Source organism: Primulina eburnea, chromosome 3 (genome assembly GCF_022965805.1).
Source record: "Primulina eburnea isolate SZY01 chromosome 3, ASM2296580v1, whole genome shotgun sequence".
Lineage (NCBI taxonomy): Eukaryota > Viridiplantae > Streptophyta > Magnoliopsida > Lamiales > Gesneriaceae > Primulina > Primulina eburnea.
Genome location: NC_133103.1, coordinates 633223 through 645443, shown reverse-complemented (window position 1 = coordinate 645443; position 12221 = coordinate 633223). Strand labels below are relative to the sequence as shown.

Below are 12221 nucleotides of genomic sequence, written 5' to 3'. Positions count from 1 at the left end.
ATCTCTCTCTGGGAGCGCCGATAACGTGTACTACCGTTTGCCGTTTGGTAATTTAAATTAATTCCTACATTTTTTTTTAACCATCATTTTCCTAAATTTTAAAAATAAATAAATACATACATATATATTATATTGTCATACTATTTTTTCCCCAAAATACGAAATCCCGGTAAATATCATTATATTCTAAATATACAAAACATCATAAAAGTTGTGATTAAAATTATATAAATTAATTAGAAATTTAAGTATTAACTTTCAATAAAAAATATAATTCACATAAAAGTTAATATATATAAATATATAACTATATTTTCGATAATAATAATAATAACTTACGTCCACATTATCCAGTATCATCACTTTTTATTTTAAATCAGATCATTAATATTTATCAAATCGTCTAATTAGAAATTACAAAATTATCATTTATATCTATATTTTATTCATATTAATTAATTATTAAAAATGAAAAAAATCGTAATTTATCATCTTATTCTAAATTTAATCAATCAAGCCAAAAAGCTATTATTTATTACTAGCGCACACAATATTTTTTTAATTAATTTAATTTACGTTTAAATAAAATTAATATCATATTTGTTTAAAGTATTCTTAAAATTTTTTTAAAAAAAAAAACAAAATTATAATATTTATATCCTATAAAGACAACGTTGAGATAAAAAAATATGTTTTTTTTGTCAGAGATTTTATTAAAGACATATTCAATTCGAATAAATGTATTAAAAGAAGTTAAAATTTTGGCCAATGACTCCAATTCGGTTCGAACGTTTACAAACGACGTTGCCCAAAGAGGTGCTGTCTACTCGGTGGCCTTTGCCATCTTACTTCCAACAATTTACACAGTAATGATTCCTCTCTCTCCCATTGGAATTCATGCTCAAATCTCAAATCGTACTCGAAGCACAACACAAGAATGACATCTATGTTCCACCGCCAGATTTTCGAGTACCATCTTAGACAAGCTCTTCCACGTGGAAGAGATCTACTTCGGTTATGGGTTACATTTAGGTACATAACCACTAGGTCTCCAGAGTACAAGCATTATAGTTGAATTATTATATAAAATAATTTATATATTATATAATAAATATATAGAATAAAAGTTTACGTGAAGATGACGAACAAAATAATTTCGACTTGATTTCGATTCAAAAAAATTCGAACATATTCGAGTTTGACTTGATTTGATTATTTTAAATACAAATCAAATAATTTTCGAACGGGTCCGAAAAGTTCGCTAACATGTTCAATTTGTTTATTCCCTTAGTTAAATTAATTTTCACAATTATGGTGTTACATTCATTTAACTATAAGCAATTCAAACAACGACATGTGATCATTTCAAATTACATTACCTCTCTTTATTAGTTTTTACATTATTCTTGTTTAAATAAAAATTAAAATAATTGTAAAAAAATTTACAAACATCTAACACATGCCACATATTACTAGTATTCATCGTTTGTAACTATTGCAAGATGTCCGTTGGTCCACAAAATACATGTTTGTTTTTTTATTTGTGGAATCCTTGCTCTACTGGTTTTCATGGCCTCTAAAACATGTTTGAAATACACACATATTTCTTAGCGATATATGTGATGCATTGGAAACAATCACAAATATTAGATGGCAAAATGTAATTAGTTTATTGCAAAAAAAATTGTCATTAGTTTAAAACAATTTCAAACTATTAAAAGCCTATGGTTGGAATGGACAAAGCATGAACAAAACATAACTTTAACCTCGAGCTTGTTTGTTTTACTTCCAAGATTCCGACTCGTAGAAATAAGTGATCATGATATAAATAAATATTGATCTGCATTAGCTAGGATTGTCATGCCCGTCAGCGACCGAATCGTTCGATCGATGCTAACGTTTTTTGACAAATAAAATCCGTAAAACAACAAGCATCGTGGTTCGGTATAAATTAAACAAGTTCATTTCATACATGATTCATGAATAACTAATCATTACAAAATTCTCAAGAACAAAATAGAATTATGAAAACATTTTAAAACTTAATTAAAATTGAAATAAAATACTAAAATAAGTTCTTAAACTTGAAAATATCTTCTTTATTATCTTAAAACATAAATTTTTCATCGTCGTCTAACTGTTCTCCGGCCCATCAAATCTAACGATGGGTTGCAGATTGGCCCAACCCGCTAGCCTGTTTTGACATATCTAATCTTAATATTTTATTTTTATGCATAGAGATAATATATATATATATAACATAATTATTTATAACAAACACAAAAAAGCAACGCATGATATAAGCATCGAAATTTCAATTATAAAAGTATTATTTTGTATCAATTATAAAAGTGAGACACCTTGTTCTTCTTACTCATGTTACTTTCAAACTTTCCAACCCCAAACTCATCTTCCCAATTTCATCTAAAATTTAATCACAACTTTGACGCTCTTGGGATGCTTCATGTACTCGAACCCTTTGTTAATCTCATCAAGTGAAACCTCATGAGTTATCAGCTCATCAAGATTAAATTCCTGCACAAAAAAATTACAATTTATTCCCCCACGATTTACACGACATGTCACAAAAATCTTGAATAAGTAACAAATGAATAAATTTTTACCTTGTTGATACAATGTTCTACTATTTTTGGGAGGTCTGATCGAGGCCTTACTCCTCCATAGATTGAACCCTTCAGAGTCCTACCACACAAGAGCGGAATGTATTTGAGCTCGCCACTCGTCTCGAGTCCTGCGCCGATGAGCACCGTCGTCCCGAGCCCCTGTTGATTCATAACAAACTACCTTTTTGATATTACTGGACATCTATTTCAAATACTAACTCACATATGCAAGAGGGTGGTCTCACACATACCACTTTTGAACCATCGACGGCTTCATTGAGCAAGTCTGGCACTCCAGTGCACTCGAAGCAGTAATCGACTCCAAGCCCCCACGTAGCATCTTTGATCAAGTCGGATACAGATTTACCTGAACTTTTGGGGTTGATGAAGTCTGTGATCCCGAAAGCTTTTCCTTTCTCCTCCTTCAAATCGTTTATATCGATCCCGATTATTTTCCCTGCCCCTTGCATTTGTGCTCCCTTGGCAGCCTGCGTTTGTGTTTTCAGAGAAAATAAATAGATGTAGAGTTAGACCACTCAATTCACAGGATGTGCCTTGTACACACTATAAGAATATTCTGTAACATTTTTGCTTAAACCAATGAAAATTTACCACATGCATTGATTATGGAAAATTAAAAGAATTAATTAGAATGATATCAGAATATATATGTTGCAGAAGAAAGTCCTACAGATCGTATCAATAGAAAGTACGTAGCTGAATTACCCCGAGTCCGACAGCACCGAGGCCAATGACAGCAACAGCTGAGCCTTTCTCAAGAGTGATTTCTCTAAATGCTGCTCCAAAACCTGTAGTAAAACCACAACAAAGGAAACTGGCATGTGGAAGCGACACTCTGGGATCGACCTTGTACGTGTAACAGGCCTCTATGACTACGTATTCGGACCACGTCGAGCAGCTAAAGTGGTGGTAAATTCTTTCCCCGTTAATAGATATTCTTGATGTGCCATCCTGCAGCAGGCCAGTGAAACCGATGGGATATTTGTGGCATAAATTCGTCTTCCCTGAACTGCAGTTGAGGCATTCCCCACACTCTCCGAGATAAAGTGGCATCACCGTATCTCCTTTGTTCAAGTTCGTAACCTTATCTCCCACACTCTCAATCATTCTGTACTTCCAACACAGTGAATAATGAACAAAACTTATAGTCACTAGTAACGGCGCAATCAGAATCGAAGAGAAAGCACTTACCCTACCCCTTCGTGACCGGGAATCCGAGGAAACAAAGGCTGGGAATAAAACGAAATCAACATGACATATATTTCTTGAATCTTAATTACTGCACGTAATCTTAATAGGAACAAAAAAAATTATTACATGTTTTCTAGCAAGGGAATGTATAACTTACAACAGGGAGGCCCTTGGAACACAGGATATCAGTGTGGCACATGCTAGCACAAAGCATTTTGATCCTAATTTCATATGATTTTGGTGGATCCACTTCTATCTCTTCCACTTTCAGTGGCTCCCCAGATTTCCATACCACCGCAGCTGCCACAAATGAAAATTACAGGTTTAATTTTGTCTATTCATTGGATACTTGAATACTTTGTTCATTTTTTTCCCAAAAAAACACACATAATTTTTTTTTTTAAAAAAAAAACTTCAAAAACGTTCACCCTTGCATCTTATGATTCCTGGGATGCTGCTAGTGTTAGTCATGCTGCACCTGTGTAAATGCAAACGAGTGAAGGAGAGATGGAAACGACCAAATGACAAATTTTGTAATTCATTTATATTTAACTTTCATATACCAGGATTTTATAGTTGACAAATGATAATCCATCAATTAATGTACCAGAAAATTCAACTACCTACTTGTTTCAATTAAATTCATTTTTTTTACAAATTTTTATTTATTATTAAAAATAAGCACAAAAAAAGGGTTTAGTTATTTCAGAAATTTTAGAAATTGAAATATGAGATATCTAGTTATAGGTTAGTTACATATTTATAGGCTAGTTACATATTTACTACAGTAGATTGCCATGGTATATTTTATTAAATGAATGAATACTTTACATTTTATTGGGTATATATCTTTGTAAAATCCAATTTGTGTAACCATATTAAATGACTAATCGTAGGGGTGGGCATAGTTTGGTTAAAACCAAAATAACCGATCGGACCGAAAAATTCGGTTTAAATAGTTCGGTTTTATCGATTTTTTCGGTCGGTTACGGTTTCAAAATTAAAGAAATTCGGTTTTTTGGTTCGGTTCACGGTTTTGATTCCCAAAACCGAAATAACCGAACCGACCATATTATATTTAACATAGGATTTTTTGTATAATAGGCTAATAAATGAGACTTAGTCATGTGACAAGTCCAATATTGACAATTGAAAGTTCAAACTGTTATTGAAGCTCATATTGTTAAATGTATTGATATTTGAGATGCAAAATCTATGTGCATTTTTGAGTATGCGAATGGAAATTTAATGACTGTGTATCTTTTTATTGAAGAACTATTGTTTGAAGGCAAAAACTTGTGTGAGACGGTCTCACGGGTCAAATTTTGTAAGACGGATCTTTATTTGGGTAATCCATGAAATATTATTGTTTTTTATGCTAAGAATACTACTTTTTATGGTGAATATGAGTAGGGTTGACCCGTCTCACAGATTGAGATCCGTGAGACGGTCTCACATGAGACCTACTCTTGTTTGAAATTGTAATTGAAGCTTATATTTGTTACTATCATTGTTTCTTTTATATATATTGCATCCATCAAGTGTCAAGTGATGTACAATTTTATTTCTCAACAAAATATTATATAAACGTATATAACCGACCATATAATCGAACCATATTACAAAAAAATCGGACCGAATCTTAATAAAATGGTTTGATTTTGAACTAGATATATTCAAAACCGAAAACCGAACCATTATAGAGAAAAATCGGACCGAACCGACCGACCGACGCCAACCCCTAACTAAAGGAAATAAGTGCCTATTTACTTTCCAAAAAAGGAAAACCCTAACAAAAAAGTTATTTAATTATATTAAAACATTTTTTTCTTATTCAATACCATATTGAATTTTTTGTTATACTTTTATTCTATTTTTTTTAATATAAAAATGAAGATATGGAAATTGGTAATTTGACCAAAAAAATTGAGTCCTGAATCTACATCACATAGTACAATAATGCATGCTGCTGCCGATCGGCCGGGTTTGTCGCATTCTTCGATCCCTCTCCATAATCCACTTTGTTCAGTCCAAAATCATGAAATTATATAATAGTAAATACAATTCGATCGATTCTTGTTCTCGTGTTGGAAACTCTTTTTCACAGAGTCAACGTAAATGGCTTCTTCAAGAACTCTTGCCAACTCCATCTCACCACCATCATCACTTCAATCAGGGCTGACTCGGCCATCTCCAAATTTACCTTTTGTCTCGAAAAATATTTCATTTTGGAGAATTGGGTCTCTGAATTTACCACTCAAAACTCAGAATTTCCCATCGAATGTTCTCAAGGATTCAAGCCAAGCCCAGTTTTCTATTGGTAAGTTTCTCGAATTACAATTGATTGCGGGTGACTTTTTTTCGAGGTGCTTAAGATTGCTGACTTTCTTTATTGTGTTTTATTTGATTCTCGAGTTCAAGTAACTATAAAATTCTCGAGCTGCTGCAACATTCATAAATTTGGAGTATACCTCACCCAAGATTTATTTAATACACGCAAAACAAATACGCTTAATGAGATGAGATCATTTCAATCTTTACAAAATATGAAAGATTTTTGAACTCGAGCGTGATGATTGTAGTTGTTTTATCCTCGGTTCCGGAGCCAGGATTTTTGTTGATATTTGAAATTTGGACTCTGAATCTTGAAAAATAGTGGAAAGGGACTGAAAATTTTATGTTCTCGTGCAATATATATCACATTAAATTTAAGAATCTATAGAAAAACTACTGCTCGCCCCTTTTGGCTCCGTTGCTGCCTATCTCAACATTCGAATCCAGTAAAACTTGAAAATGTTCTCATAAAGATTCTGAATATGATATTCTTATGTCATTTTCAGCAGAACCAGTAGTGTCTCCTCGATTATTTGATGTTCCCGTCTTTACTTCTTCAGAGGTTTGCTCTCTTTCACCACTCATTAAACACACAGTTGAGCTTATTTATCCTATGCTCTGATGGGTGAAACATATAGAAGGGGAGTACTGTAATTTGTTTTTCTTGTTTCTTTATGACTTAAAGGTGATTGAAGGATTCAGAAAAGGTAGAGAAACATACAAAAGCAAGCAGAAATATTTGGCTATGTACTCTAGCCTCTTTGGTGGAATAACTACTGACCCTGCAGCCATGGTGATCCCTATGGACGATCACATGGTTCATAGAGGGCATGGGGTCTTTGATACGGCGGCCATTGTGGACGGGTCAGTGTTTTCAGCTCCTTTTATGCGTTGGGCAGGGGAGGTGTTAATATGCTACAAGTTTAGAGGGCACATATATGTTGTTATCTTTAATTATGTACAATGATCACATAAACGTTGAGGAAAATTGAAGAGACCAAGTGATCCTTTGTGCACTGGCGATCCTCTTCCTGGAAGAAAACTTTGTTGTTTCTGTTGATGTAGAATTTTCTCGTAACCATGACACGATGGAAGGTTAAAATTTTTAGTTTGACCTTCAAACATAACTTGGGTGCCGTATGATTCAAATTCATATATAGGAGGTTTAGAGTTTATTACTTTTATGTTCTAAACATTGGACAACAAACTATTTCGGATTTTAAGCAGATATAATCCTTGTAGATCATTACAAACGATCTACTAGAAGTCGCATTTCTTCAATCTCCAAGAATTAGGTCTATGATTGAGAACTTGATTTCATTTCTAATGCAAACTAGAAAATATTGGAGAAATTTACGTTGAGATCGGTCGCCGAAAGACGGTAGGACTCTGGCAGAACCATGACAGCACAAAGGCGAACGTGTGGTGGTGTTTATTTGTATGATTGTCGGATTCAACTGAGAGTTATTTGATTCGTGAGAGTCATGCACAAATCCAAGTCCAACATTTAGGTAATGCAGGTATGCAAATGCAATATTGCATAATATTTCAATATTTTACATGTCTTTGATCTTCAATTCGAATTTTAATCTCCCACTAAATCAATAGTTAAAATAAATTTTCATGGCACATTAGAATACTAATTTAAGAGTTGGAACTAGCCACAAACAGATCCATTTTAATAACTATCAAATAATTAAAAAATAATAATGTAAAATATCATAACATACACTTAACATATTAGTCATGTCTCTCGATTATGCTTTTATCATATGATATAAAACCACATAATGTCATATATTATCATTAAATCATATATCTTATATATTTATCAATAACCATCATAACTAAAAATAAATTAAACGTATAATTAAATAAATATTATTTAATTAATTAATTATAGACCCTTCTAGATCAATCATCTCTCTCTTATCAAATATCACATGTGATATTTTCAACTCTTGACAATGCATGATATAATTAAATAGCTATTATTTAATTAATACATAATAGTAAAAACTACTTAATTAATATTTAATAAACATATTCTAAATTTACTAATTACATAATTGTGATTTCATAATAATCACTATAAACGATGAGACAACGCTAATGTGACGAAAGTACAAATCTCGTTATTGTAATAAAAAATGAAAATCTCGATCCATTGACTCATTTTTTGCATATCTCTATTTCGGAACTTATTCAGTAAATTAGTCAATGCACTTTCGTCAAAGATTAGCAGTCAAGCAAACTCCGGTAACTTTCAAATATTAAATACACTTATAAACTATTTTGAATTTGACTATCTCAACGGAAGTTCAAAATTCAATACTTGTGTAACCTCAATAGTTCAGAGATACAGCTAGCTGCGGGTTCACAACTTGATGTGATTCAGAACAAAATCTGTCTTTATTTAGGCTCACCCTAATTAGCCTCGTTCTTTTGATCAACCCATTGATCAAGAATGTCAGAACTCTAATTTGATTAAATCAATCAGATCATGGTAAGAGCTTCCGGTAGCATCGTCCTATGATCCCCTATGTATCGCTGATAGTGCTTACAAGAGCCAGTAAGTTAAATACAGTCCTTTCATATCATATATCACGATCAAATCTGCAACCATTGATATATCGAGAATTGCATTCATTGTGATGTATCTTTGAGTGATTATAGCGTCATCGTGTGTGAACTAAGAAAAAAACGCTTTTTCTTAAAGCACCAGGGATTCCTTGCATTATTAATTCATTATATCACATGAGATATCCATACACACAGGTGAGCAGTAAATCCCTAATTACGATGAATCGTTTTTACATATGTCGAAACTATACCTAACCTCGCCACCTAATGACCCTTGCGGAGTCGGTAAACGAGTCAAAGTGCAGTACTACTACGCAGAGCCTCTATGTTATACTGGGTCAAAGGACTAACATTGTACAATCATAACGGCGGACTAATCCACTCGATAATTGATAACTATTTGGAGAGTTCGAGAAATGGTTGTTTAGTGCAATCATCATATGATCACTTATCTGTGTGATTGGACATCTTCATACTCATGTCTCATATCATCTTTATTTTAGATGGATAAATCGACTAAAGATTGTTTTTACATAAAGTCAATAAACATAAGACACGAGTTAACTTGCTAGACACTTACTTTTACAGTTTCAACTTTGTTGTTAAACTCGTTCCAAACTTTTAGTATGAACTAATAACCAAACAAATCTTCAAGTGTTCTCAAAACTCATAAATATGATTCCTTTCTTTTCATCCACAGACATCTTTACGAGTTAGACCAACATCTGGACCGTATCATTGGTTCAGCAACCATGGCCAAGATAAATCTCCCCTTCAACAGAGAAAGCATTAAACTGATACTCATACAAACAGTGGCCGCTTCGAAGTGCAGAAATGGATCATTAAGATACTGGCTCTCGGCGGGACCTGGCGATTTCCAGTTATCTTCCTCTGGCTGCCATGAATCAGCCCTTCATGCGATTGTATTGCAAGATGAATCTCCTTCAAATTACAAAGGCATCAAAGCAGTAACTTCATCAATCCCGATAAAACCACCCCGATTCGCAGTTATGAAGAGCGTGAATTATCTCCCAAATGTACTGTCAAAAATGGAGGCGGAAGAAAATGACGCTTATGCCGCTATTTGGCTGGATGACGAAGGATACATTGCTGAAGGGCCTAATATGAACGTGGCTTTTGTTACGAAAGACAACGAGCTTGTGATGCCTAAATTTGACAAAATTCTCAGCGGGTGCACTGCAAAGAGAGTTCTAGTTCTTGCTGAAGGGCTGGTGGATGAGGGAAAAATTCGAGGGATACGAGTGGGAGACATGACCACAGAGGAAGGGAAGCAAGCAAATGAAATGATGCTTATTGGAAGTGGAGTACTTGTTCGTGCAGTAACACAATGGGACGATCAAGTAATTGGCGATGGTGAGACTGTCTTTAAGCAACTCTGGATGATCCCTTTGTTGGAGAACTATAAATAGATATGATTGGATTGTTTTTCATAGCCTTTATAGTCTCGTTTCAAGCATCTAGTCTAGTTTTTGGTCGTGTAACATGATATGCTTTGTTTCTTTCTTGGCAGGCAATGAAGGCCCGGTAGCTCGAACTCTGCTGAATCTGATACTCGAGGACATGAAATCAGGACCGGCCACAGTGAGAATTCCGGTTACGTACTAACCAGATGGTTTGGGGTGTATATGGATCAAACAAAGATCTTAAGAAGCTAAAGGGAACTTTTTATTTGAATATCAGTTATAAATTTCTGGTGATATACTGTTTTAGGGATTGTTATATTTTAATATTCAAGCATCTGATTGCCTTCATGTATAGATGTTAAAACTAGGACTGCAGACGAACCGAACATGTTCGCGAGTTTTTCGAGCCGGCTCGATAAATATTCGATTCGTATTCGAACTTATCGAATTTGAGCCGAACTCGAACACGTTCGAACTTTTTTTCGAGCTGAACTCGAGCCCAAATTATTTTGTTCGATAGCTCGCGAATAGTTCGCGAGCCTTAATATTTTATTAATATAATATAATATAATATATATATATATATATATATATATATATATATATATATATATACATTTCGAATATTTCGAGCATTTCGAGCTTTCAAACCTTAATATCCGAGCAATAATTCGAATAGTTCACGAATATATTCGAATATTTCGGGCCGAACTCGAACTCGAACTCGAACTTCATTTCGAGCCGAGCTCGAGCCCAAATATTTGAAATTATCGAACTTCGAATCGAGCTCGAACTCGAATATACCTATTTCAAGCCGAATTCGAGCCTGACTTTTTTACTATTATTCGGCTCGATTCGGTTCGTTTGTACCCCTAGTTAAAACCAATTCATTGTGAGACGATCTCACGAATCTTTATCTGTGAGACGAGTCAATCCTACCGATATTCACAATAAAAAGTAATACTCTTAACATAAAAAATAATATTTTTTCATGGATGACTCAAATAAGATATCTGTCTCATAAAATACAACTCATGAAACTATCTCCCACAAATTTTTGTCAAACTATTTTAATGAAAAATTTATATCGATTAATTTTTTATGTTAATTAGACTTTAACTTTTCTTTAAAATAAATACTGTAACTTTTAATGTTAATAAAGATCATTGCTTAGTACTTTTTTATGATTGAAGTTAGTAGATAAAAAATTCTCTCACGACCCATTAGCAAATTTTTTTAAAAAAACAAGTAATTAATTTTATTTTATTGATTTTTTATTTTATTTTTTATATTCCAATTCTTCCAGTTTTTTTTTTTTAAAATATATATTCTCTATCTTGTCAATTTTTTTTATGGAACTATATGTTGTCAATCTTTCTTGTATCATTCTCTTATTATAATTTATATTTCTGTACTATAGGGAATTAGGGATGCTGTGGGAGTAAAACGTTTACTCCCACAACCTATTAGCTCGAAAAGCTTATTTGCTGTCAAAGGGCACTTCTTATATATTTTTTATTTATTATAATTATAATTATATAAATATAATTTTCAGGTTTTGTTTTTTTTAAAAAAATTCTATGTTCTGATCGAGGGACTTGACATAGGCAAAAATTTGTGTGAGACGATCTCACGGGTCGTATTCCTGAGACGGATCTCTTATTTGGGTCATCTGTGAAAAATTATTACTTTTTATGCTAAAAGTATTATTTTTTATTGTGAATATGGGTAAGGTTGACCCGTCTCATAGATTAAAATCCGTAAGACGGTCTCACATGAGACCCACTCCTGAGCATAACCTTCCAACTTTCGTTTTTAAAAAAAAAAATTTATTTATCTATGCTAAAATATATAGTCTCCATTTGATTGAGTATTGAATTAATCAACTTAAAAATATGTATTGGAATCATATAATTGCCGAATTAATTAAATGCATAACCCTATTTGGTAGGGTGTTTTTTTTTTTTTTTTTTGCTATCATCATAAATAACAATGATTATGTTATAAAGTTTGGTGATGGTTTCATAAATTTACAATCTAACAT

General features: G+C 33.0%; 2 protein-coding genes across 4 annotated transcripts; one reads left to right on the top strand and one right to left on the bottom strand.

Moving 5' to 3' along the window:
- Nucleotides 1–2315: 2315 nt before the first annotated feature.
- LOC140827955 (8-hydroxygeraniol oxidoreductase-like) lies at nt 2316–4374 on the bottom strand. 2 transcript variants are annotated; one of them, XM_073190919.1, is made up of 7 exons: nt 4265–4374; nt 3994–4136; nt 3837–3874; nt 3351–3753; nt 2876–3112; nt 2625–2783; nt 2316–2535 (listed from the first exon to the last, which is right to left on the bottom strand). In XM_073190919.1, the coding sequence occupies exons 1-7, from the start codon at nt 4305–4307 to the stop codon at nt 2425–2427; spliced, it is 1134 nt and encodes a 377-aa protein (XP_073047020.1). In that variant the 5' UTR covers nt 4308–4374; the 3' UTR covers nt 2316–2424. The 2 variants fall into 2 exon arrangements, with proteins under 2 accessions (XP_073047020.1, XP_073047021.1); XM_073190920.1 differs by having other exon boundaries at nt 2318–2535; nt 4250–4326.
- A 1403-nt stretch (nt 4375–5777) lies between these two features.
- LOC140825040 (D-amino-acid transaminase, chloroplastic-like) lies at nt 5778–10525 on the top strand. 2 transcript variants are annotated; one of them, XM_073186515.1, is made up of 5 exons: nt 5778–6156; nt 6680–6732; nt 6856–7034; nt 9454–10127; nt 10285–10525. In XM_073186515.1, exons 1-5 carry the CDS (start codon nt 5955–5957, stop codon nt 10377–10379), a joined length of 1203 nt encoding a protein of 400 aa, XP_073042616.1. In that variant the 5' UTR covers nt 5778–5954; the 3' UTR covers nt 10380–10525. The 2 variants fall into 2 exon arrangements, with proteins under 2 accessions (XP_073042616.1, XP_073042615.1); XM_073186514.1 differs by having other exon boundaries at nt 5779–6156; nt 6677–6732.
- Nucleotides 10526–12221: the final 1696 nt, after the last annotated feature.

Excerpts from the sequence above, each read along its gene's own strand:
- LOC140827955 (XM_073190919.1), bottom strand. The coding sequence starts at position 4,307 with ATGACTAACACTAGCAGCATCCCAGGAATCATAAGATGCAAGG. Across the intron at positions 4,137-4,264 it reads AGGAATCATAAGATGCAAGG|CTGCGGTGGTATGGAAATCT; the intron begins GTGAACGTTTTT and ends CATTTGTGGCAG. Across the intron at positions 2,536-2,624 it reads TAGAACATTGTATCAACAAG|GAATTTAATCTTGATGAGCT; the intron begins GTAAAAATTTAT and ends TTTTTTGTGCAG.
- LOC140825040 (XM_073186514.1), top strand. The coding sequence starts at position 5,955 with ATGGCTTCTTCAAGAACTCTTGCCAACTCCATCTCACCACCATCATCA. Across the intron at positions 6,733-6,855 it reads CCGTCTTTACTTCTTCAGAG|GTGATTGAAGGATTCAGAAA; the intron begins GTTTGCTCTCTT and ends TATGACTTAAAG. Across the intron at positions 7,035-9,453 it reads ACGGCGGCCATTGTGGACGG|ACATCTTTACGAGTTAGACC; the intron begins GTCAGTGTTTTC and ends TTTCATCCACAG.